At 48.4% G+C, this 27,026-nt stretch overlaps 1 protein-coding gene across 1 annotated transcript in view; it reads right to left on the reverse strand.

The window, feature by feature from the left end:
- Nucleotides 1-27,026, reverse strand: part of Col6a3 (collagen type VI alpha 3 chain) — a 76,684-nt gene that overhangs the window by 21,015 nt on the left and 28,643 nt on the right. The window contains exons 6-26 of the mRNA XM_021161500.3: nt 25,168-25,767; nt 23,222-23,794; nt 22,086-22,688; nt 19,412-20,017; nt 15,549-16,163; nt 14,009-14,608; nt 13,123-13,460; nt 11,908-11,986; nt 10,007-10,152; nt 8,474-8,566; nt 7,847-7,900; nt 6,942-7,013; nt 6,269-6,295; nt 6,124-6,168; nt 5,958-6,011; nt 5,015-5,077; nt 4,412-4,477; nt 3,929-3,982; nt 1,571-1,606; nt 1,049-1,111; nt 224-286 (exon numbers count right to left, since the gene is read on the reverse strand). Of these exons, the coding sequence (XP_021017159.1) occupies nt 224-286; nt 1,049-1,111; nt 1,571-1,606; nt 3,929-3,982; nt 4,412-4,477; nt 5,015-5,077; nt 5,958-6,011; nt 6,124-6,168; nt 6,269-6,295; nt 6,942-7,013; nt 7,847-7,900; nt 8,474-8,566; nt 10,007-10,152; nt 11,908-11,986; nt 13,123-13,460; nt 14,009-14,608; nt 15,549-16,163; nt 19,412-20,017; nt 22,086-22,688; nt 23,222-23,794; nt 25,168-25,767 (4,850 nt within the window). The remainder of the gene's footprint in view (nt 1-223; nt 287-1,048; nt 1,112-1,570; nt 1,607-3,928; nt 3,983-4,411; nt 4,478-5,014; nt 5,078-5,957; nt 6,012-6,123; nt 6,169-6,268; nt 6,296-6,941; nt 7,014-7,846; nt 7,901-8,473; nt 8,567-10,006; nt 10,153-11,907; nt 11,987-13,122; nt 13,461-14,008; nt 14,609-15,548; nt 16,164-19,411; nt 20,018-22,085; nt 22,689-23,221; nt 23,795-25,167; nt 25,768-27,026) is intronic.

Genomic DNA, 27,026 nt, shown 5'->3' on the forward strand with positions numbered 1-27,026 from the left:
GAAAGGGATGTTCATGAAGCAACAACTGTCCAGACTAAAGACCCTGACTGTCCCCAGTCACAGGCCAGGCTCACCCACAAGTCCCAAGCACTTAATGATGCCCAGCACTGCCCACTTAAGCCCACAGAGTCACAGAGCGACTCCTGCAGACTCCACACCGTCAGCCACCCCCACACCAGCCCCACCAGCCAACACAGTCCAGTTGCTACACTCAGATGCTTACTCGAGGTCCGGGAATTCCTTGTTCCCCAATCAGGCCTGGGGGACCAATGGGACCAGGTGGGCCCTAGGGAGGAAAAGGTCATGTCACAGGTGAGTGCGGTTGATCTGAGTCTCAGTAACCAGAGTGGTAACAACCCAAATGCCAAGTAACCAGTGAATGAAAAAGGCTGTTCTTCATCCATGTGATGGACTATTACTCAGCCAGTGAGAGGAAAACCACTATGTCAGCTGCCAGAACATGTCCTGAATTCAGGGAACTATACTATGTGAAAGAAGCCAAACATAAAATCCACCTATCAAGTGATACCATTTATATGAAATGTCCAGAACAGGCAAATCCACGAAGACAGGGAGACCAGTGTGGGCCAGAGGTAGGGAGCATCAGGGTTGGGTTGAGGGTTACTGGGGTGGGGAGGGGCAGTAAAGAGGAGGGGCAGTAGGGATTAGGGGCAGCTGGGGTGGGGCAGTAGGAATGGAGGGCAATAGGGATGGAGGGCACTAGGGGTTAAATGTGACAGATGTTAGGGAGACAGGTGTGGGGTCTATAAGGGTGAGGGGAGATGTGGGAATGGCAGAGGTGGAGGAGGACAATTTGGGGTTGATGGGGGCCCCAGAGGTAGAAAGCAATAGACGGCAACTATACATTGCCTCCTTTGGGGTTAATAAAACATTTTAAAATTATTACACAATACAGTGAGTGCTCTGAGTGCTATGGAATCATCGCTAGAGGCAGAATCTGTGTCACGTGACCATCGCCTTAATTTAAGACAAAGCCACCAAGGGTCTAGGAGATACTATAAGGCACGTGTCATGCCAGGATACCGACCTGTGAACCTCTGGTACCCTGCTCGCCTTCGAAGCCTGGCTGGCCAGGACCGCCTCTGTTGCCCTTGGAAACAAGACAAGCAGGTAAACAAAACCAGCTCTCTGCTCTGGACTGGGGAAAGGGGACCCTCACACAGGTCAGCAGCCTGTCTCTCTAAGCCTGCACAAATTGTCACTCGCCTGTTTCACGGGACAGCTTTGATAAATAAGGATGTTTTGCACTGAATTCTCTCTGGCACAGGCAAGATAATGGGACACACACGGACATTCCTGGCAGAGAGCTTCCCAGACATCTGAGGCCGGTCAGCCTTTTCCCTTCCCTCCCCTCACTCCAGAAACCACATGAAACACCTTCTATCTATCGTAGAAGAGGCTGAGTTTGAGCGAATGATAGGGAAAAGGGAGGGTTCTATAAACTGTTGGCCAGGGACACTACCTTAATCCCTGGGCTGACTGTGTCCAGGAGACTCCTGGAAGTCTAGGTAAGAGACAAGAGACATGCCAAGCCAATCCGGCGGCCTACCTTAGCTCCTGCAGGGCCCCTTCGGCCAGAGCCACCCTGTGGAAGAAGGCACATGTCTTGAGGGGGAGATGTGGATGCTGAATCCTGACATATGTATCCACCCACTGTAGTGCAAACTCCATGCCAGAGACTAGTCCCTACACCTAGGAGGCTGGTGCGCACATCCCTCCTCCCCACTCCCCAGCAGTTTCTACTTCTATGCTGTGCCTGTGAGTTACTCCAGTGAACAGTTGGGAATGACTTCTGACCTGCCAAGGAAAATAATGGCTTCTGGCTGCAGAATCCCAGCCAGTTCCCAGAGAAGAATGAGAAACAGGAATGCCAACCTGCCCATTGCTCTAACTTAGCAGAGTTGAGATGCTTCACTGCTGTGAAGGGAGTCCTGGGCTCTCAACCCTCCCAGCCAAACACAACAAGAGCAACCCCAGCGCACACACGTGAACCTGAAAGTTGGGCTCATGTCTTGGCAGCTTCTTGTGGATGTTCCAGAGGTGAGCCTTAGTTTGAAAATGTGAGCCGGCTGCAGGAGGACCCAGGGATTCCCCACCTCATGAATGTTCCAGAGGAGAGTTGGGGGAGGGAATCTGCGGGCATGCTAAGCTGTCTCTGCAAGGCCAGAGACTTGGTCAACCTAAGAGTCACATTCCCTACCCCTAGGGGGATCAGCCCAGCATTTGGCCACTCTGCAGCCACCACAGTGCTGGCCTCCTTCCTGGGGTCGGTGTAATCACTGAGAACTGCTCGGGGTCCTGCACAGAGCAGCAACCAAGCCCTTCCCCTCCCTAAGGAACATGCTCTTCCATCAGGCTCCTGCCTCACTGCTCAGTGGCAGCCTGCAGAGGCCAGAAGAGGCAGCTGAGAAGGCTCTAACACCCTGGAGCACATCTTGGTCTGTGTCTGGCATAGCAGAGAGAAAAGTGACAAAAGGCCTCTCTGTTGGTCCTCACCCTGAGGCAAATTTACTGTGTTCCACCTCCTTCCACTTAGTGAGCCTCTAAATTGATTCCAACAGGAGTTTCTGCCTCACCCCATGGTAGCGAACATGACCTTACCCTCAGCTGGACTTTCAGTCATGTCCTCAGACCATTTTGAGAGCAGTGTTACAAAAGCGTGTAGAACAGTTCTTGTCTCTGTGTGGCTTAACCATATTAACCTACCGCCACACCCCAGACCTACACTCATGCAGAGGAACAAACTCAAGCCTATTTGCTAAGCATTTGGCGGACTGGGCTAGCTTTCAAGTCTGTTCAAACTTTTGAAGGTAATAATTTAATTTTTGTTTTTAAAAAGTTAGAAGCCACTTGAGCACAAGGGAGTCACTCCTCTGGGAAGCCTCATACCTCAGGAACTCTCTGTGATGGTCAGCTACTGAGCCCAGCAATGCTGAGGACCCTGTCCTGAGCAGTCCACCCCTGCCCCCCATGCTTTCTGCTCTGTTCATTTCTGAGCAGAGACCCACCCTAGGCACCCACTAACTTCCTGGACTCCCCTAAGGATTGTAACCTCCTGGCCTCTTCATCCTCTTCTTCGATGCTACTAGGACCCTGCTCTTTGCTTACTTGGGCCCTGCTTACTTGGGCCCTTTCAAGCAGCTTCATACAGGATTACAGACTTCACCTTGGCTTCTGAATTCCTTCAGTGAGTATGGAACAAGCTTTTCAGCGAAACACACTCCAGAATGTATTGGAAACACAAAAGCTAAGCCACACTGCTCAGTTCCCTTCTGTGAGTGGCACAAATACAGAAGTAATTATATGGGCTACAGAAATCTGTTTCTTCATCCTTCTTCTCATTGTCTCCCCCACCAGCCAGAATTAACATTTCCATTCTGATGTTTTAGCTACTTAGTGGGCAAGAGTTGGTCAAATACTTGAAAACAGCAGATACCTTTTTTTTTTTAAAGTGTTCAATGTTCTCTACAGAGGGAAAGGACAAAGGACTGAAGGAGAGAGAAAAGACTGAGGGAAGGTAAGCGATGGGTGCTAGAGGAAGCTAAGAATGAAAATGTCCTATCAGCAACAGATCTGGTGTAAAGACCCACATCTTGCCTCCCTCCCTCCCTCCATGGGAAGACAAGCATGAATGCCGTGCTCACTACCCATGCTCCCTGAACTCTTCAGACAAACAATCTAGGGCAGCAACATTAAGTCAAAGGCAAAAGCCTACTTATTTTATATTGACACAAATGGCCTTGTTTTTAGTATTGCCTGTACAGCATAAAGTAGACAAATGGTTTCAGGAATGGCTTTACCCACCCCCCCCCCAGCCCCTGGTAGGGAGCTGGACCATAGCAGAGTACCAGGCACTGTGCACCAGTCACTTGCCACTGAGCAGAACCCAACATCCCAAGGTACTTACATCCTTCCCAGGGTCTCCTGGGCTGCCAGGGATGCCATCTCTGCCTGGGAGACCCTGAAGTGGGGGTAAAAAGTTAACATGAAATTCTCACCTGCAGAGAAGCACATTAAACCCCAGAGTGTGTTTCTGGAGACACGGGGTGGAGGGGTCTATCCCCAGGAGAGGGTCTGTTTACAGGAGGACAGAGCTCCAGGCACTCCTGGGAAGCATCAGGCTTGGTAGGGTCACTGTCACCCCTTTAAGACTTTGGCTTCACTAGAGCTCTCTACACACAGCTGCAGGGCACAACAGCTGCCTTCGAGCAGCCCTGATGCCCAGTCCCACAGGGGCTGCCTTTCCAGGCACAGTGCCAGCCTTGGGAGACATTGCTGCTGGTCTCACAGACTCTGAAGTTCATGGGGGCTGCAGCTGGTGACGCAGGAATGATGTGAGAGTCAGTTTGCCGCCCTGGCACATAGGGTCTCTGGGTATGGATCACTGTACCATGGGGCCGATGTCTCCCGTCTCTCCTTTGGGTCCTCTCTGCTGGCTGTCCCGTCCTGAGTCACCCTGAAAACAACAGGATTTGTCCAATGAGCCCCATATAAGGAAAGCTGCAGCTATTTGAATTCTTAGTATCAGATTGAAGGGAAGGCTTTCAAAGGCAGTCCTTTAAGCCATTTCCTATCCAGCTAATACCCAGAGTCTAAAGGTGGCCCCAGTGGAGTAGCACAAATCCTTCCCTCCTGGGGACACTCAGCCTCACATTCCATCCTCTCCCACAGAGGAGGTGACCTGCAGAACAGGTCATCTCAGCAGTGGTCCTTTGCTTAAAGGGTTTACAAATGTGTGAACCAGAAATCTGCATAGGACACATCCTAAGGCAAGCATGTCCAGAAGGCATCTCAGGAAGACCCTTAAAGATGCACCTACTGAGTGACTTGAAAACCCTTGTTGTATTGGAAACAAACCATCCCAATGATCTCCAAATTGAAAGGACAGGATAAATCTTGTATTTTATCAGCAATTTCAAAATGTAAATGACCCCTTTTCTCTTTCCTCATAAGCCTCCTCCCGTTAAATCCAAAATCAAGATATCTTCCTTACCGGGTCACCTCGAATCCCGACATCTCCTCTCTCGCCTTTGTCTCCTTTGGGACCTTTGTCACCCTAAATCAATCACACAGTGGAAGTTTAAAACTAGATATTTCTGGTAACAAGTATTTTAGTGAGTATTTGAGATCTATAACATGATGCCATGATACATACATACATACATATATACATACATACACACACATATACATACATATATGTACATTGTATATATATGGGTGGTTGCTATGGTGAAGAAAATGATTGTATCTATTGTCCCATTACTTTGTTTCTGTGATCAATTAGTTGGTGCCTGCTATTCCAACCAGAATTTCTAATACAGTGATGTTTGCTAACTATAACCTTCAAGCTGCACCTTAGACCTCTACGTTGTTCATCAAAATCACGTTCCTCATTTTGTAAGTCTCATCAGAACACTTGTTGCCATTTTTCCATTTGGCATGAAACTTGAAAAGATCCCTTATTTTCTAAGATTTATTTTCTTTATAAGTATGTATATGTGTCTATGTGTGTGTAGACCTGAGTGCAGTATCTGCAGAGGCCAGAAGGGGGCATCATATCTCCCAGAGTGGGAGTTACAGGCAGTTGTGAAACATTCAGTCAGAGAGCTAGGAACTGAATTGGGGTCCTCCGTATGATCAATATATGTTTTTAACCACTGAGCCATCTCTTTAGTTCCCAAATCATGTCAAAATATTTCTGATGTGTTTGGCTAGTCCACAAATGTTTCCTGGAGAGCCTCTCAGCCCCAGGCATTGAGAAATGTGTTTTCAACCAAACAAACTCAGTCACCACCCTGTAGGGCATGCTTTCCAACAAGGAAATGACATATAGGGTATCACAGTTGAGAGGGGACATCACTCATACATCTACCAGGAAACCATGGGAAGAGTGATAACTGGTCGCTGGCGAAGGGAGAAAAGAGCACACCTACCCTTCTTCCAGGACTCCCCTTTTCTCCAGATGAACCAGGCAGCCCCTTGTCTCCCTGTAAAGACAATGAGAGTGGATTGTACAAAGTGGTGACAGCTCCATGGACTGCTGGTGACCAGGACCTCGGGAATAGAAGAAGTTGGGACGTGGGAGTTAAAAGCACCCACCTCTTCACCATCCAGACCATCCAAGCCGATTTCTCCCAATTCACCCTGAGTAGAAAAGGGCAGACAGTGAGTGGAACAAGTTATCCCAGCAAGGGAAAAGAATCATCAGAGGAGTTGTCATTAAAACAAACAAATGTTTTAGTACCTTCTCTCCTGGGAATCCTCGAGAACCCTGGAAGGTAAGGGGACAGCAGAAACATGAGTGATATAGAGCTAGTTCCTCGGGACAGAAGCCAAGGGATGCCCCTTCACCTGTGTCTGAGTAGCCCCAGTTCTGAGGATCTATACATTAAACATACATTCTGGCTTGCCTCCTCTCTCACTGCCAGCTGGCATATTATTAAGTGAATTTGCCTGGAGGTGAACACTTGGGTGGTCTTTCTCCCTGGAAAGGAAAGGCAACTCCAAAGACAGAAGGCCAGTTTCATAATTTGCAGTGGGCTGGTCCTTCCCTTCTCAGCCCTGCTCTCAAATCAGCAAGGAGCAGACCCTGGAATCCTGCGCAGTTTTTTCCCCAACCTCTTTCCCCGGCTCCTCCCAGGGCCTGGCCAGAACCTTGCCTTCACGACTGACTCCTGGCTGCTAAATGTTTCCATAGAAAACTATGTCTCCACCCAGACTCCTTTCCAGTGATAGTCTGTGCTCTGGACTCCTGACCCACCCAGTGCAGAGCTACCTTCGGCGAGAGACCCTGGCTACTGGGCTCTGGGCATGGAGATCCCCCAGCTTGCTACCCTCCCTCCCCGAGGCCCATGAAGACCTCATATCCTCCCAGCATGCTCTGCGCTGACTCCCTTACATATGAATCCATACCATACCTTCACTCCCCTCTGGCCTGGGCAGCCCTGGAAACCTTGTGTGCCATTCACACCAGGTGGACCTCGCTCACCCTGTAAAGAGAACAAAGGCACTTTGCAAGTTGGAATCCATTGTTTGCCATCTCTTCTAACTCTCTCTCTCTCTCTCTCTCTCTCTCTCTCTCTCTCTCTCTCTCTCTCTCAAAGAATAGCATGCAGCACACAGAGGGCTTCACTGTAAGCAGGCTACATGTACCAACTTCCTCACCACCACCACCCCCCAGCTCCTGACTAAGCAAGAATTCACAACTTCACAGGCTGGGGAGTAGACTCTGGGATGGTTGCAGTGTCCGGGGGTACTGTTCTTTCCTCTGACCATTGCACTGTATTGTCATGGTTTCCAGCTGTCCCATGGCAACAGGGCCACCACTGACATCCTTATCTGGTCTGGACACCTGAAGACCTCGCTTACTCCCCCAGGATCCCCTCCATTCCATAGCCCAGAGAAGGGCCTTGTCCTATGGTCCCAGAGCCTCGCAGACTTACCAGAGTCTCACTACATAATAGTTTAGCAGCTTACCATCCTCCTGCCCCAGCCTCTCAAAGCTGGGACTAGCAGTGCATAAACCACTGACTTCTGCTCAGACACTTAGTGGGCACTGGGCACACCATGCCTCACCTTCCTCCACTCTGAAACAGAGCAAGTCTCCCCATGCACTCCGCACACACATACTCCTCACATTCAAAGAACCTCACTGTCCTTAGTGTGGGAAAGAAAGGAAAATGGTTACATAAGTTAAGAGAAAAATCTTTCTCCTCATGAGAACGCCCTGGCCACCAGACAGGCTACAAACTCCACCATCCAGTCCCCACATGGGAAGAACAGGAAGCAGTAAAAACTCAAGGGGCGGGAAGCTTTTACTCACAGGTCCGCCTTCGTCTCCCGGGTAGCCTCGGTAGCCATCTTCCCCAGAGATACCCTGAAATAAAACACATGGGTCCCCATGTCACCATGTTTTTCATAAAGCGTCACAGCAGTGCCTTGCTCAGTGGAGCTGTGGTGACACAAAGCGTGACAGTGGGCGTTGCTTCGAGCTGAGCATGCTCCTACTCACTCTCTATTCATTGATGATCTTCCCATTGGGATAACTAAGGCTCTTTCTTTTCCCAGAGAGCTGTGGCTCACTTTTAAGGTAACTGCTAAGGGTCCCACTGACCCACATTGTGAGGCTGCCAAGGTATGCTCGGGTTTTCACATTGTTTTATGGAATGACAGACCCACATGTTAAAGAGCAGACCGTCCCATCCAGTGGAAGAGGGAAACGTAGCAGGTGCTTGGGCCATCTCCATCACCAGCAAGACACTAGGGATATTGGTCAGTGAGAAGTACCTTGGAGCCCAGAACTGGCAATATGGCCAGGGTCCTTCTGCCTCTCTCATATCCATCCAGTCACCCAGCCAAATACTGTCAGACCACAAGTCTAGCCTGTGGTGTGAAGTCTAGCCTGTGGTGTAAAGTCTAGCCTATGGTGTGAAGAGTACCATTGCCATACCTTTGGCCCGATGCTGCCAATGGGCCCTCTGTCTCCCCTCTCTCCAGAGCACTTGCATGGAACCCCACAGCAAGCTTTCTCAGCAATATTGTCCTGCCAGGAAAAAAGTAAATAAATATCAAAAAGAGAAAACAGGGAAGCACCAAGGGGCTGCGATTAGTCTCAATCTGCCACAGTGAGCTACCTCATGCCACTCCCTCAAAGGCCAGGTACAGCTGAGGGCTCAGCTCTTCCCATAGGGTGGGAAGTCATTGGTGGAAGAGAAAAGAAAAATCAACTGTGATCATTCTTATCCTAAACTAGGCTCATTTTCCAGACGTTTCTAATACAGACATTCAAGGTTTGGATTTTCAGTATAACCTCTGTGGTGGTTTGAATAGGCATGGTCCCCATAGAATCACTTGTTTAAATGCTTGGCCCATGAGAAATGGCACTGTTAGGAGGTGTGGGTGTGGCCTTGTTGGAGGAAGTGTGTCTCTGTGGGGGTGGGCTTTGAGGTCTCCTATGCTCAGGCTCTGCTCAGTAACAGTCTCTTCCTTGCCGCCTGTGGATCAACGTATAGGACTGTCAGCTCCTTCTCCAGCACCATGCCTGCCTGCCTGCACACTGCCATTTTCCCTGCCTTGGTGATAATGGACTGAACTTCTTAAACTGTAAACCAGCCCCAATGAAGTGCCGTCATTTAAAAGAGTTGCCTTGGTCATGGGTCTCTTCACAGCAATGAAACCCTAACTAAGACAACCTCCCCATGTCCAAACCTCAAATATAAAATCCAATCAACACATTGAAGCAACCTGAGGTCAAAGAGCAGTCTAAATTAGAAATCAACACCTTGCGGTTCTCTGAGCCACAGTTGGGATGGTGGAAATCAGGACTTGCCTGAGGGAGTCCCTGGAGAAGCCAGGGGTAGGCAGCACGTGGGGCCCTGGGCTCTGAGCCAGGACCTCCACAATCTGGGTCACCAGCCACCTCTGTATCCCTGCCTTGCCAAGCCCCTGACCTTACACATCCCAAACACAGTGCCATTCACTGAATTAGTGTTGACTGTGTGCGCTCTCCCCTGTTCTAGCCTGAAGCTGCTTCTACCCAATAAAAACACCCCGGTTTTTAAGACAGAAAGAGGAAGAGAGGGCAGCACTCCCTCCCACCCTTACAGCCTTAGTCACACTATCTGAGAATCCCTGGCCACACCCCCACCCAACTCCCCATCCCAGGAGGCAACTGCTCTCACTGAGAGAAGAGCCCAGGAAGGGAGTCAGGGAGAGGAGTTCTCCACCTGCTCGTTGGCTCCATCTCTTTCCCTGCATATTCTCGACTCCATCATGGACAAAGGCAGATGGCATATTCAGGACTCATACAGCAATAAAGCAAGCCTTGACGGAGTCTGTGATAAATCCGTATGCCCTTCCCCCAGTCACCAGGCCAGTAAGACATCTGGCTTTGCTGTCTTGAGATGCCAAAAATTTCAAACTGTGTATATGTGTGTGTGTGTGTGTGTGTGTGTAAAACTCTTTAAAAGATACAAAGACTCACAAGCTGCTCTGCCAGTTCATAGTCTAAGTCAAGCAGGTTGAGCCTCAGGGGCCTGTCATACATGAAGCCCCGCCCGAACTCCAGATGCATCAGCTGCTCCAGGTTAGCCACACGTTCAAGACCCACCAGGATCAGGGCTTGGGCACCTGTGAGAAAGGAACCATTTAACGCACCTCACCTAGGCACTGGAGAGCTGGGTGTCACTTTTTCCTGGCTCTGGTTTTACTCTGTTGGGTGATTTGGGGGAGCGGGGAGGAAATGTTGTTCAGCTCTATTTTTTCATTTTGGTAGGGGAATGCAAGTGTCTTGTGCACACAGGGCAGTCAGAGGATAACCTTCAGGAATTCGTTTCTCCATCTACCCTTGGAAAGTGAACTCAGGTTAACAGGCTAGGCCGTGGTTGACTTTCCCCACTGACCGTCTCTCTGGTCCATGTTGTTCACTTTCTGGTGGTCCAGGGATCAAACCACCAAACTGGGAACATGAAGTTTGCATGCTATGCACACTTCCCACATCCGAGGTGTATCCCCAGCCCTTTATATCATTATTTTTAGAGAAAATGTCACAGTTAAATATTTGCTATAATTTACATGTGTTTAATGAAAGCAATGTGCTTTGTGGAACAGTTGGGATTCTGAAGTCCTCTGAGTAGCTGAAGTGACATCTGTGACACCACTCCACCTCTGACCCTGCAGACTGGGAAGTGTGCCATGGGAAGAACTGAAGCATTAACACATCTAAAGTCAGGCCACAGCAGTGTCCACTCCACTGTTTGGGGAAGGATGAGCTAATAAATAGAATGTGCTTAGATGGGTCTGGAGAGATGGCTCCAGTGGCTAAGTCTGTGCTCTACTCTGGAAAATGCCCCAGGTTCCGTTCCAAGCACCCACAATGGGTAGCTCACGACTGTCTGTATCTCTAGTTCCAAGAGATCCAATGCTCTCCTCAGCCTCTGAGGACACCTGAACACACTTGGTATACACACACATACACACATACACACACACACACACACACACGATAGGCAGACAGACAGACAGACCGACAGACAGATAAATAAGTCTTCTTTAAAGATAATGTGCTTGGATAGCTCTGCTTCCTTAACTTCTTAGCAGTGGCTCTCAACCTTCCTAATGCTGCAACCCTTTAATATGGTTCTTCATGTTGCTGTGACCTCAGTCATCAAATTAATTTTGTTGTCACCTCATAACTGTAATCTTGCTGTTATGAATCATAGTGTAAAAATCTGATATGCCAAGAATCTGATATGTGCTACCCCTATGAAAGGGTTCTTAGCGCCCCCAGAGGGGTCGTGACCCACAGGTTGAGAACCTTGGCTCTAGAGCCTTTGGCATTGGCAACTGTTTGGTAATGAGCACTGGGATGTTCTCAAGCTCATGTACACAAGCAAGGCTGCTCATGTATCCATTGGCAAGTCTGCTTGAAAAGTGCCTGCATGGTTTATTTTATACTAATTATGTGCACATTAAGTTAAGCGATCAACACTGGTTGCATTATATTAATTTAGTGGCCTATATACTAAGCTGCGATCATTGCTAACTGATGGTGTGATGACTTTCTGCTCAGCTCATCCCTAGTGTCTGTGACGGCCTTGAATGAACTAACACTTGAACTCTTGCAAAAGCCTCATGCATTTTGGGTGTTCCTCCTGATCAGTGTGTCTGAAGCTAGCCTGGCACTAAAGCTGTTCCTGGCTCAGAAGTAACTTCAGTACCCTTATGTCACAATCCAAGCAGGGAAAGAAGGGCCAAGATAGCAGGACAAGAGTTTCTGATGGTCCACACCTCAGGATTGCATTGATGGATCTCTCTCAGTACAGTGGCCAGTCCGCCTCGGGCAGTCGGGAGGGGCTTCTCACACAGAGGGAGCCTGGGACCTACCTGCTTGCCGGAGTTCCTCAGATGCTCTGTTTAAGTCACCCATGTCTCCATCTGCTCCATCCGTGAAGTGAATGACTACCTGTAAGCAACAGAGGAGTCAAATCCCATCCATACTGCCAGGGAGCATCATAGACAGTTGGAAGGTTCAAATCCCTCCTCTACAGCCGAGGAGAATGGAGGCCAAGGCCAGGGGCAGTGTGGAGCATAAAGGAATGTACATCTGTGTTTGGTTGATATTCTAAAACTATAAGCAACAATGACAAGAAAAGTAGTTTATTGTATTCTCATCCTTATAAGATACAGTTTCTAGAAATTGTGTGTCTGCATGTGTGAGTGTGTACATGTGTATGTATGCATGTGTGTCCTAGGATGGCCTGTGTTCCCTCAAAAACTGACTTCCAGTGCCTTAGATGGCTGCACTTGAAGGCAGGACCTTAAGCAGCCAAGCTGTGTGAGATCTGAGTGGCCCCTAATCTAGTCCAACGGGTGACCTCCTGGGAGAAGATGACCGGGCCACAAGCAGCCAAAAGGATGACCATGTGAGGACCCAAGGAGAAGGCTGACATTTATAAGTCAGGCAGCCAGGCTTTGGAGCTAAGCTGCCCTGCCCAGGCCTTACTCGAGGTTGGCCTCCCAGCTTCCAGCACTGGGAGAAAGAAACCCTTGTGGTTTAAGGCACCGTGCCTGTGGTGTTTTGTTTGGCAGCGTTAGTATAAAAAAATACAGAGTGCACGTACTATAACATAGTGTGTGTGTGTGTGTGTGTGTGTGTGTGTGTGTGTGCATTGTGGTAAATGTGTCTGTTTTATATATGTGCAGTGTGGTGTGTGCATATATGTATATGTTATGTATATGTGCATTGTGGTGAGTGTGTATGTCTTATGTATGTACAGTATAGCGTGATGTGTGTATGTCTGTGTGTCTGTTATGTGTTTGTGCTATATGATGAGTGTATATGTTACGTGGCGGGGGCGGTATGGAGATGTGTGTAGTGTGGTTTGTGTTTTGTTGGGGTGGGGAAGGCTAAGAGAAGCTAACAAGAGGAAGAAGATATATAAAATTATGACCAGTCCTTAGCAAAGTAACTCTCCTTGAAGTCAGGTTCTAACAACCCTGGCCCACCCACTGTGATGGACACTAATCACTCAGGACAGACTCTAAGAAGGCAGAGAAGCTCAGAGCACTGCACGGGACTCCTGGCCCTGGCCTGCTTACCTTCACAGTATCAGGCGACGACTGCCTGAACTTGTTCTGGTACAACTTCAGCGTGTCAGCTGTGAGGACGTATGGGTGCTGACTGCGCATGTTGCGAAACTTCTCGAACAGCTCCGGCTGATACTCCGCAAAGTCAAAGGCCTCCACTGGCCCAGAGGGCGTGTTCGCCATCACGGATACCCTCACAGTGGGCAGCTGGTTGCCGCTGCAGCTGATCCTTTGTATCTGGCTGATTCTGTTCAAGATGATGTCCACCTTGGACTCAAGGCCCTTCTGACTCACAAACACATTCTGATCTCGAGATCCGTCAAACCCCAGAATGACTTCCAGATTGCAGGCTAGTGAAGAGAGGGGCAGGTAGAGAGCAAAATGAGATCTCCCACGTGGGAGCCCAGAGAAGCAAGGAGATCTGACTCTACCAGGATCCAAAGCTGTGGGCTATTTCAACATGGTTGCTCTTTTGTGGAGGGAGTTAGTTATTTGGGCAAATAGTGTACATCTGGTATTTACTCAAGTTGGTGTTTAAAATTGAAAGTACTTTCAGAACATAAATACCCCAATCCGAGCAACCGATCCAATAAACATATTGAGAGGCTTATCTATACTCCCAGCACCAGCCTATTCAGGAATTTCATGAATTCCAGGTCAGTCTAGGCTCCAAAATAGACTATGTCTCAAAAATATGCTTTTAAAGATAAGAGTCTAAACTATCTGGGGACTCAAATAGTGGGAGAAAAAAGCAAAGCTTATAAGACTTTGACTCTTATGAGTACTAAGGACACAAATAAATGTCCAAAGCAACCACAAGGCTGAGGAACCCTCAGGGCGGCACTAAGGCGGCTCTCAGCATCAGCAGGAAGAGGGAAGCTGTGCATGCAACAATTACCTTTGGAGACATCGGTCACACCAGGGCAGAGGGTCTCATGCATTGCATCATGCAGAGTCTCGAGCACTGTCTCACTCAGTTCGGACAGTTCCTGCACGCTGCCCACCCGGAAGGCTGTGGCACTGTTGGAGGCTATCTTGCCCACCTCCTCAGAGTCGATGTTCCTCACGCCAACGGCAAACACCTTGACACCTTTCTGGGTGAGAGCCAGGCTCGCATCCTGAGCATCCTCCACTGACTTCCCTCCCGTGATCACGAAGGCGATCTGAGGAACCCGCTCATCCAGGCGGCTACCAGCCTCTGGCACGAAGTGATTCCGCAGCAGGTGCTCGATGCCCACCCTGGTGTTGGCATGTCTCCCTCCTTTGTAGACGACTTTGTTGATGGCATCGATAATCTGCCTTTTGGTAGAAAAGTCCTTCAGGAAGAATTCATCTGTGGGGTCTGAGTTGTACTGGACCAGTCCCACTCTGATGGAATCGCCGTCTTCATAGACCGTGTCCACGATTTCAGATGCAAAACGGAGCACTTCCTGGAAACTGTCCCTCCTAAAATTGATGGAACCATCCAGCAGGAACACAATGTCGGCCTTCTTCTTCTCTACAAGGGAATCACAAGGAAAATGAGGAGAGCCCGGGCCTCCAAAAAATATGAATACACACAATGCAAATCCAAGTAACTAATGTCTCCACTACGAACCTGTGACCTCAGGTGTTTCAGAAAAATGTCACTGAACCTTACCTTTTTGGTCAAAAAGTAAAAGCTATCCTCTGGCAGGAATGAGGAAAGATGAATTAAGGGCAGAGCAAGGAAGGGCCTGAGGAGACCTACTATAGCATGGGAGACACCCCAGATTGTAGCAAGAGGAAGCCACTTTCCAGTTCTAGTCAGCTAATCAAGACTAGACCACTGTGGGAGATTGGGGACAGTATGAGGGATGCAAGATGTGCCGCCTAACTCTGAAGTGGCAGTTAAAGAACAAAGAGGGATTGTGGGTCCTTCAGAAAAGCCAGCACTGTTTGACTGCATGAGTGTCTGAATGAGCGTCACCCAGAGGAGCAAGGTAAGGGGGCGGGGGGAGTTGGAGGGACTGGGATTAGTCTCATAGGTGAAAATTGGAAACACGGAGAGGTTGCTGTAACTAGAACAATCCTGGTGACCATACCAGTCCAAAGAATAAAGTGTGCCTTGACCACAATACATAACTCACCACGAGGGTGAGTCACCTGACGCCAAGGCATGTCCAGTGGTGCACAGACTGACTGGCTCTAGCCAATGAATGTGATACCCCGAGACAGTGACCTCAAGCCTTTCAGTGGCCCGACAGTTAACCTCAGGAAAATTGAAGGATTGATGACCTTACACGTTGGGGGACATGTTTCCCTCTACAATTTCAAATGAACTATATCCCCCAGTATTTGGTTTCTAATATCTGCAGCCACAACCCTGAGAGGAGAGAATTATTACAAAGAAAGGGGTTAGTGTTTCATTCCAAACAGTTGACCCCACATTCGAGAACCGTGCGTCAAATGGCTCCTACCTGGCCGGGAAGGAGAAGGTAAATCTACCCCAGGAGGCTGAGGAGTAGCCCCAGAGGGTCCAAAGGAAAGCATGACCCTCTCTTCTATGTTGGGCAGCTCTCTGAATTCCCGAACTGTGAAGACCAGCCTGGGGTCATTGGTGATGGTTTGCAAGTCCGTCCTATCAATGTTCCGGTCTCCTATTCCTAAGCTCACGATCCCCGATGAGCTTATGACTTGGGCATGCCTGGCCACATCGTCCTGAGACTTCCCACCCAGGAATAAGACCAGGTGTTGAGGGACCCCATCTTCTATCCGGCTCCCAGCAGACTTCACAAAGAGGTTTCTTGCCACAAACTCCAGGGCTCTGCCAGTGTTTAGGGGAGATCCTCCTTTGAACCTCAGACGCCGTATGGCTTCAAGCACACTGTTCTGGGACTTGTGGGTCTTCAGGTAGAACTCAGGGAAGACATCATTGCTGAACTGCACGACCCCAATCCTCACTTTACTGGGACCAATGTTGAGTCTGCGAACAATCCTGCTGACAAAGTCTCGGATATGAGCGATGCCATCTGGCTTGACGGCATCAGAGCTGTCAATCAGAAAGACGATGTCAGCCGCATCGCTTTCAACCACTGTGGACAAAAGAGAGAGTGGAGTTTAGTTCTTTAGCAGCCCTGCTTTGACTCCCATTACATCAGCTTCTGGAACTTGTGTTTGTGGCACCCATGGTAACCCAACACTAAAGTGATATTCCAACACATGTGTTGAGCTTTTGTCAGTTAGTTGTTAAAAGTTGGGTTTTCCAGGTTGGTGGTACCTAACAACATACCTGGTGGTCTGAGTTCAACACTCAGATCCCAGAAAAGAAGAGAAATCACTCTTAAAAGTTGTTCTCTGGTATAAACACACACACACACACACACACACACACACACACTTTAAACAAAAAATTGGTATTCGAAATGCAGCTAATAACTACTTCAAATGTTTTAAGTCATCCAAAACTTTCTCTAAGGTAACTTTTTTTTCTGGTTTTGGCCTTGAGGCCTGGGTTACTACTAATTTAAAACTTATGGAGAGTGTTGAAAACTAATCCAATATTACCAAAGCCACAGGATTATGAATCACCAGAGAGACTGGGATCGCTGGGGCCAGCATCTTCATCATAGGAAAAGAGAAAGACAACTGCCCTCGCTTGGCTGCCATGCCCAGCTCTAAGATGAACCCCATGTGGCTCTTCAGCGTTTGTTGCTGTCTTACCTCCATCCACGGGGGAAAGGGTTCCCACAATGCAATGCTGTATGCCAAGGGTCATGTTAACTGCTCCGGATATTGGCTTTCTTACATTACTTGGCTCTTGTTAAATTGTATTTTAGAGAATCCATAGCAATTATTAATTTTTTCTTTTTACTATTCTATTTTCTTTTTCCACATGACATGGTTTTTAACTGGTGGAAAACTCAAGACTGGGAATTTTTTTACTTTATCCTGAGGTGTTGTTTTGTTTTGGTTTTGTTTGTTTGTTTGTTTGTTTGTTTCACAAAATTGCCTGCAGACTGTTACACTAGGTCTATAAGAAACAGAAGTAATTGCATGTCCCATGCCCACATTAGCTCATTATGAATATGCAAATATACTAAGGTAGAAATGAATCCAAAATCTGAAGCAATTCTGGCCCCTAGCATTTTGAATTAAAGAGATTTAACTTGTATAAAATTAATCAGAATATCTTGGGAGAGACGAGCCACATTCTCCTGTTGGAGACTCCTGTTGAAGTTAAACTAAACTAATAGGTGGCCTTGGTGAATTTTGACCTGTTATTTGCTTTGATTCCTGGCTTTCACAGTGCAATGCTCCAAAGTGAAGTGCTGAGTGGTTACGAGATGCAGCCATCACTGAAGAAGAGGAAAGCTGGGGAGCTGAGCTGGGTCACAACCTTAGGGTCTCCTGCTGAGCACACCCCACCCCAGGACTTCAGCACCAGGCAGACTCTCACTATGATGGGATTAGATAAAGATAAGAGCATTCCACCAACTATGTCTAAATACAAACAGAAGAGTGCTGTCTAAGACCCCAAGGACGGCCCACAGCCCCTGTTCTGGTGACAGCTACACATTTCCAGTCTTTCCCAAAGTCTTCCTCCTTCCAGACAAGACTGATGGCAATGGCCACATGCAGAATTACCTCAGACTTCTATGAAACCCCAGATCCGGGCCAAGGAACCCCAGCTTTGAGCCTTTCACAGTATTCTCTAATACAAGCTCAAACCCTGTATGCCTTTCAGTGCCAGCCCCCATCTCCCTGCTCTGTACTGACAGAAAAAAGAGCCACCTAATTACAGTGTATCCTGCTATTCTTAGGCTGGTAGGGGAGACTTCATGAAAGCAAAGAAGGACTCTCCATTTTTAATTCTTTTATGTGCTGGTTGGTTTTTGACATAAACTAAAACCACTCTGAAAAGAGGGAAGGCTGGCCTCTGAGCAAGTCTTTGGGAGCATTTTCTCAATTTAATGATCAATGTGAGAGGACTAAGCCCACTGTGGGTGGTTCTACACCTAGGCAATTTGTCCTGGGTGGTATAAGAAAGCAAGCCAAGCAAGCCATGGCGAGCAAATCAGCAAGCAGCATTCCTTCATGGTTCTTGTCTCTGCTCTTTCTTGAGCTCTTACCCTGATTTCTCTCAATGATCAACTGTGGTCAGGACATATAAGCCAAATAAAAATAATTCTCTCCAAGGTGTTTTTGGTCCAGTGTTTAGCACAGCAAAAATGAAGCAAGCTAAGACACATTATTATAGGGCTCATTGAGCCTGGTTTATTTTATATCAAAAATACTGCAGCAGGAGATACACACATTTTCCTTTCTATTCCTCTGTCAGTGAACACTTGGGTTGGTCCATTTACTCACTGTTACACAGAGTGCTGAAGTACACACTCTGGTATGTTGATCTGGAGTCTTTCAAATAAGTACTCAGAAGTGGGATATCCAGATTGTATGAAGACTTCTTCCCAGTTTTTTGAGAAACCTCCATAAAGGTCTCCATCGTGGCTAAACCAGCTTACACTCCCGCCAGGCACACAGGAGCGCACCGATTTGTCCATACTTCACCAGCATTTGCTATTCTTTTTTTTTTTTCTTTATGGTCATTGTGGCTGGGGTAAGAATCTCAAGAAAATGTGGTTTACACACACACAGTGGAACTCTTTTTCAGCCATGAAGAACAAAGTGACTGACATTGTTTTCAGGAAAGTGGATGCACCTAAGTTAATGTTAAGGGAGTCACACCAGTCTCAGAAGGACAATCTTCTCTTATTTGTGGTTTCTAGAGTTTATAAAAATACAACAAGCCATAGAGGTCTATATGACACAAAAGATCAAAGTTAACTTGTCTAGGACAGTGCTTCTCAACCGAGGGATCATGACCCCTTTGAGGGTTTGAACGACCCTTTCACGGGAGTTGCTCAAGACCATCAGAAAACACAGATATTTACATTAATATTCATAATGGTAGCAGCATTACAGGTATGAAATAGCAAAGAAAATAATTGTACAGTTGGGGGACTACCACAGCGTGGGAAACTATATTAAAGGGTCACTGCATTAGGAAGGTTGAGAACCACCTATCTAGAAAAGCAAAGAAGAGGAAGAAAAGGGAAAGTAGCTAATATGGGGAGATGTGCTCAGCCTACAGTATATACTAGTGCTAAAACGTTAACACACACACACACACAGAGAGAGAGAGAGAGAGAGAGAGAGAGAGAGAGAGAGAGAGGCACCTACTCATGCACACGCAAGCACGCATGCGCACACAAGCAGCCCACCCACCACCCACCACCCACCTCCCCACCTCCGCGAGCAGCCCTGCCTCCATGATTTTTACCTGAAGGGGGATATCGGGTACTGGCCAGGATCTGATTGATCTGCTGTGCGGTTAGAGTGGTGATGGGCGTCAGCAGCTTCTGCTCCAGTCTGGGCAGCTCCCTGAAGGTGCTCACGGAGTACACGTACTCAGGACTCAGGGAGATCTTCACCAGCTCCTCTTGGTCTGTGTGCCTGGCTATGGTGAGAGGGGCCACACCGAACTGCTTGAGTTCCACGGCTGAGTCGTCCACCTCATCGTCAGACTTCCCAGAGGAAATGAGGACTAGGAACTGTGGAACTCCCTCTTCTATCCGGCTCCCCAGTGGCCTCTGGAAGATGTTCTTCAGCACGTACTCCAGGGCATTTCCAATGTAGACCTGACTCCCACCCTTAGGTCGCAGCCTGCGCACAGCGTTCTGTACTTCATCCTTGCTGAAGTGGGCGTTCAGAGGAAACTCCATCTTGGAGTCCTCACTGAACTGGATGACGGCTACCCGGGTGGTGTCAAAGCCTATGTCCAGGTACTCAACCATCCTCTCAATCAGGGTACGGATGTACTGGAATTCAGGGCCAGCATTTCGGGATCCATCAATGAGAAAGACCACATCTTTCTTGCTGCCAACACCTGAAAAGCAGACATGACCATAGCTTCAGCTTCAAGGGTGCCAGACCCCAGTCACCCTTGAACCACTTCCTAGTCTGTCATTGGATCTGTGTCCCGTAGGTGAGAGACTCTAGTATCAGACACTATAGGGAAAACATCAAGCAAAGAAGCAAGTCCTGTGTATTTCCACATCTGAGCACCAGACAAAAGAAGAACCAGCCAGAGGCATGGAAAGGTGAGCCCAAGGGATGGAGAAACCAAAGAGTTGTGCCTACATCAGACTGGGGATGATGTTTTAGGAAGCAGGCATCAACTGTGGCAGACGGCCAGGGGACTCTGGAGAAAGCACTTTCTGAGGAAGGATGAGCAATGAACTGCACGGAAGGAGAGACTCTGAGCAGAGCACATGTAAGTGGTGCAGGCTCTTCCGTAGGGCACTGAGAGACCCGGTCTGAGCAATGCACACTTATGATGAGACAAATCATCCAGAACAGGGGAGAATGGGCACAGGAGTGATGGGGACAGAGCAGATGAGACATGAAGAGAGTGTGCTGAGCAAGTTCAAAGGGAAGGGCAGAAGTAGAGACAGGCCCTCCCAGGAAGAGAAAAGAAAAGAAAAGAAAAGAAGAGGAGAGGAGAGGAGAGGAGAGGAGAGGAGAGGAGAGGAGAGGAGAGGAGAGGAGAGGAGAGGAGAGGAGAGGAGAGGAGAGGAGAGGAGAGGAGAGGAGAGGAAGAGAAGAGAAGAGAAGAGAAGAGAAGAGAAGAGAAGAGAAGAGAAGAGAAGAGAAGAGAAGAGAAGAGAAGAGAAGAGAAGAGAAGAGAAGAGAAGAGAAGAGAAGAGAAGAGAAGAGAAGAGAAGAGAAGAGAAGAGAAGAGAAGAGAAGAGAAACAAAAAAAAGAAAAGAAAAAGAGAATGCTCTGAGAAGAGAAGCCATCACCAGAAGGGACCCAGTGGAGCTTCTGAACATTCTCTAGGAAGTGGGACTCAGGTCTGCAGCTGAGAGCAAGGCACGGGGAGATGCGGGTGGAGGGAGCTTGATGGGAAGGAGGAGGGGAGCGTGCACCGAGTGGCCGCTCTGACGTGTGACGTGTGGAAGAGTGAATGGAAGCAAGCACTGTGGAAGCATAGGTCTGGATTCACAAGAAGGGGGTTCTGTGAGCATGCACACATACACCCATACATGCACCCACACATGCAGGAGCCCTAGGCCTTGAGGTGCATCATAACAGACACTCCTGTGGTGCAACGGGGTTTGGGAATGGCTGCGGTCCTCTACTATGTCAGAGAGAGAGACAGAGTGACAGAGACACACACACACAGAGATAGGGACAGAGAGACAGAGACTTCCCCCCCCAAATGTACGTGAGTGTGAACATCCTAAGTCACTCCATGTAAGTGTAAAGAGCACACTGCTCTCTCCCGAACACCAGGGGGAAGCTGGCCCCTCAAGGGTGTGCAAATCCACTGTACAAATCCTGCCTCTGACTTTCTCTCACATATATTACTCCCTGTCTTCTTTGCCCTACTCCCTCATGTCCCCTCTCATGAAAACACTGAGCGACATCTGTCTCCTTCAGCCCTGAGTGCCAGGAAGGAGGCACATCCCTAGGCCGGCTTGTACTGTGGGTGAAAGCATCTTGGTTTCTTTCCTGAGCTCAGACCTTGTTCAGACTTATGAACAAGCTTCAAGCAAATGTCACACATGGGTGCTACAGATAAAAATATTTCAGAGGCTCCATTCCTCTTGTCAGGGCAGAGCACCTGTGATTAAGCTCCTCCAGGCAACAGGAAGCCACTGCTTGCTACTTAGGTTGGACACTCATCAATGGTCCTCCTCAGGCCTCTCTGTAGAGCCTGGATCTACATCATGTGCATGCCCTCTTGGATGCTTTAAGTTGACCACAGACATGAATCTTAACTTTATTGCTTGGCATCTCCAAAAAAAACCCAAAAATGTTCCTAGTTTTTCCACACATGCTATGTGGCAGAGGAAACAAGCCTGAAAGTGCTTTGTGCCACACAGTGCAAGGAAGTAGCTCGGGTGATTATGTGGAGAGAAACTAAAAGAATCCACTCCCAACCCCTCACCTGCACCTGTTGAGGGCGTCAAAATGGGTTTCAGCGAGCTCAGCTCCTCACGATTAAGCTGGATCACCCTCTCAGAGATGACCTGCTGTATCGTCCCAAGCTCCCGGAAGGTGGGGATGGCCACAGCAAAGTCAGGGATAAAGGAGATGGTCTGCATTTCAGAGATGTCAGCATTCCCAATGCCAATGCCAATGGGCACAGCCCCGCCCTGCTTCAGGACTATTGAAGGGCCTCGCACGTCATCCCCTGATGGCTCCGCTGTGAGGACAATCAGGAGCTGAGGAACACCTTCTGCTATCCTGCTCCCAGTAGAACTGGTCAGAATGTTCCTTAACACGAACTCCAGTGCCGCCCCTGTGTTGGGGGTCGGGCCGCCCAGCAGTGTCAGCCTGCGGATGGCGCTGATGACACCCTGCTGGTCCATGTGGGAATTCAGGTAGAACTCTGGCCTGGTCCGGTCACTGTACTGCACCAGTGCCACACGCACCCGGTCAGGACCCACATCCAGGCTCTCCACAACCCTCTGCACAAAATCCTTTAGCAGGGGGAAGCCACTGCGGACACCCTCGGAGCCATCAATGAGAAACACCACATCCTTTTCACCTGAAATTGAAGGGAAACATCTGGTGACTCGCACAGCACTGGGAGCAGCAGATAGTGGCCCCGAATTCATCTGCCTTCTCTGGCGTCTTTAGCTTTTAACGAATGTAAATACATGACTTACATTAGTAAGAGCCACTTAATGTGAATTGCTTGACACTATGTCCAAATGAAGGCTGTTTGAGTGATAAGCATAGCCATGGTGTATGGCTTTATTATCAGACAGGAACTTTTTCAAGACATAAGTTATTGGTATCTAAACCTCTATAAGGCATCTTACTGTGAAATATTCTAGTGCCTTTATTCACCAGTATCCTTCCAAGACACAAGTTAGAAAATCAGAGAATAGTTCTGTTCTTTTGTTCGCCTAGAAATAGCCTGTAATTTCCACATTCTATGTAAGCCCTGGGAGAAGAATTTAATCTAAGAACCTAGAGCCAGCAGCTTCTGCTAAAGATCTGAAGCTAGAGACTGGGATGCAGGGGGTCAGGGCTGGGGGTAAGGGGGTTTGGGAGGGGCATCTTGGTGAACCATACCTGATACAGGACCTGAACCCTGTTCTGCTTTCAGAAGGCTCACAATCTGTGATTGGAGGTCTCCGATCTTAGGGAGTGACTCTGCAGCCAGGATGAATGCAGGGGACAGCACAATCTGCTCCAGCTCACTGGGGTTGGCATTCTTGGCTTGAAAGATGAAAGGTACCACTCCTCTCTGCTTCAGGGAGCTTGCAGGCCCGGCCACAGCATCTGACGACCTTCCAGCAACCAGCAGCACCAGGAACTGCTGCACATTATCCTCGATGCGGCTGCCAGCCGACCTCACAAAGATGTTCCTAAGCGCGTAGTCCAGAGCGTAGCCCAGGTTGAGGGCTTTGCCTGTTTTTAGTTTCATCTTCTTCACGAGATTAAGGATTTCAGCTTTCGTCTGGTGCTCACTGAAGCGGGACTCCAGCCTGACGTCATCACTGAACTGAGCTATTGCTACCCGGGTCCCATCCGGCTTCACGTCGAGTTCCTCAATGATCCTGTAGAGAAAGTCTCTGACAGCAGGGAACTGACCCAAGACATTGACTGAGCCATCAAAGAGGAAAAGAATGTCCCGCTTGCTCTCTACGAGGAAAACAGATGGACACAGTAAGCGAAGAGACCCTGACATTTTGCCTCGTACTGCCACGATGTGAGAGTTCACCTGATTTTTATGACATCACAGTACCAGCAAGGGAGGGAAACAAAGCCCTGCCAATGGTCTCTGCTGTTCCAGAGCAGCACAAATTTGCAAAGGAATGGGATTGGCCTGGTCATTCTAACAGCCACCAGACATTCTTGACAAAGCAAGTAGCCAGAAAGCCTGCCCACCCTGTTCTTGCAGCAGGTTAGACCACTGAGAATAGACAATGTTTTCTTGTTGTTATAAATAAAACCATCAAAACTGTTCCTTTCTATACTTCTCCCTGAAGACTGTCCTCTATCTCCTGTGACAGAGACCAGTTACAGACTAACTTCCCACTGACATCTGGGTTGATGTGTGTGGTGGTTGGAATATGCTTGGCCCAGGGAGTGGCACTATTTGGAGGTGTGTCCTTGTTGGAGTAGGTGTGGCCTTGTTGGAGGAAGTGTGTCACTGTGGGCATGAGCTTTAAGACCCTCATCCTAGCTGCTTAGAAGCCAGTTGTCTGTTTGCATTTGGAACAAGATGTTGAACTCTCTGCTCCTCCTACACCATGCCTGCCTGGGTGCTGCCATGCTCCTGTCTTGATGATAATAGACTGAACCTCTGACCCTGTAAGGTCAAGAGTTAAGACTCAAAATAATACCTGCCGGTGCTTTGGGAAGTGGGCAATTCAAACTCTACAAACATTTCCAATTTACCAAAACTGGACAGTAGAAAACACAGGTGACAGCAAGGGGGCAGGGGGCACACCATCATGTAAATATCTCAAACAGTTCTGAGAACTACTTCAGTGAGGTAGCCATTGGCTCAGGCTTGCTACCCATCTGACTGGTAGGTCCTGTGTACCCACCACTAAGGGACATAATAATAACCACCTGCCACAGTAGAAGCGACACAGACTCTTTGTTGTATGCAGGTGCTTTTTAAACATGGCCGAGTCTGAATAAAGGATTTCGAGCTTTAAAGGATGCCAATACATAATCATGTAACAGAGCCAATCAATCGCCAATCAATTTTTCTGTCTCCTTCCTTCTTTTTCCCCTTCCCTTCCCCTCCCCCGCCCCCTCTCCCTCATGAACTCTAGAATGTCCACCTTGTTCAGCTTCTCAGTAAATGTGAGACATCATGAACAGGGCATAGCTGAATGTTCTACACTTAGGGTCTACATTTGCCAACACACTGTCTTTAACCAGTCCCAGCCCAAATGAACCCACCATTCATCCACAAGTCACAGGCTCTAAGGTGTCTTTGGCTACTGCTGCCAGAGAGGCATCTGGAGAGGGAAAGGGGCCCACACTGCTGGGAGGTTTACCTGGCTGGGATAGTGGAACTTCCTGTACACCTCCACTAACATATGTGGTTAGGGGCTGAATCAGCTGTTGAGGCAAAGATGGCAGGGAGCGGAAATCGTCCATGAGGTATACCAGGCTGGGATTAAAAGCAATATGCTCTAACTCAGCCTTATCCGCCTGATTGGTCCCCACACAGAAGGTCAGCACGCCTGAGCGCACCAGAGCATTGGCAGCTTGCAAATAGGCATCCTCGGAAGGCCCGGCCATGAGCAGGAGCAGCAGCTGAGGCACATGTTCACGAGTCCTGCTGCCTCCTGCCTCCGTGAAGTGATTGGCATGGATATAGCTCAAGGCAGAGCCTGCATTCAAGCCGGAGCCCCCCTTGAGCTGCAAGCGCCTCAGGTGAGAGAGCAGCTCGGACTTGGTCTGGTAAGTGTCTAGAGAGAACTCCGTGACCGGAGTGTCACTAAACTGCACCAAGCCAACACGGATATTGTCACTTCCAACATCGAGGCTGTTAACTAGGTTGGTTACAAAGTCACGCACATAAGGGAAATTGTTTTTCCCAACGTTGTCGGAGCCATCCAAAAGGAAGATGATATCCCGTTTGTTTACGTGAACTGCAGTGAAGCACAGAAAACACAGTGAGACACGCCCCTGAGAGGGCTTCCCATGTGTGCCCTCATGGGCACACATGGCACACTCAGAACACAGAGGGAGTCAACGTGGCAGAGCGGGTCATCTGGTAAAATATGGCAAGCGGCTGCATATTTTCCCCTTGCGGTGGCTGGAGTTTGTGAGGCACACTGATAGCCAAGTGTACAAAACCGAGATAGCTCACAGACAGACAAAGTGCTAGTTAGAATGTTTACAACCAACATCACTAGAAGAGTCCTAAAACAGTGTTTCCTCCCTGGAACTGAAGTCCACAGGGTGCTGTCCCTTCTGTTGTTCATTGTCTCCAGAGCTCCGGTCACAGGATGCTCGCCTATGCTGACTGGACCCTCTGGGACTCACCTGGGTGCACATAGAGGGATCTTTCTACCCCAAAGCTCAAGAAACATCAGCCCACATGGACCTCGGAACACAGCTTCTTTAATCAAAGATAAAATCAAAGGATGTCTGCCAATCAAAGGATATGGTCCTACAACTGGAGTCTTCATCCCCCTATCCTCCTTTCTGATTAGGGGTCATTTCAGTACCAAGTAATAGAGTACCCAGGAGAAAGCCTCCAAGGAGGTGTGGCAGAATTATGGGTTTGGTAGCACCATAAATAGTTAAAATAGATGTCAACTTAGAATCTAAAATCACCTAAGAGACAGGCCTCCGTGTATTCTGTAAGGGAGTTTCTAGGTTGAGCTATTGAGGTGGGAAGATCCACCCTAAATGGAGATGCCATCTTTCTGTGAGCTGGGGTCCTTCCTGGGCGAGAGGAAGGAGGAGAACATCCCAGCTGGGTGCCAGCATCTGTCTCTCTCTCTGCTTTGTGACTACAAATATGACCTCAAGCTCCTGCTCCCAGGACTCCTCCACCACTGCAGACAGCATCCTCAGGCTGTGAGCCAGAACCACCCTTCCTCCACTAGTTTGACTTTGTCATGTGTCTTGTCGCAGAGAAGTTGGGTGACAAAGAGATTGTATCCTGTGTTTGGCCATGAAGAAAAGCTTATCTGTGGGTCCCATATCTAGGGATTCAACCATTGCTCAAAATATTTGGGAAAAAAAATATTTGTCCCTTCTCAGTACTTTCTATATAATTGGCTACAATGCTAGCCTTGCATTTGCTACAGTATATATAGTAGGATATATACAAATGACATTTGGGCACTTGTACCATCTTAAAGAAGGGACTTGAGCATCTGTGGATTTCTATATTCAC

The sequence above is a fragment of the Mus caroli genome, unplaced genomic scaffold (genome assembly GCF_978045245.1).
Source record: "Mus caroli unplaced genomic scaffold, Mus_caroli_1 scaffold_1, whole genome shotgun sequence".
NCBI classification, from domain to species: Eukaryota; Metazoa; Chordata; class Mammalia; order Rodentia; family Muridae; genus Mus; species Mus caroli.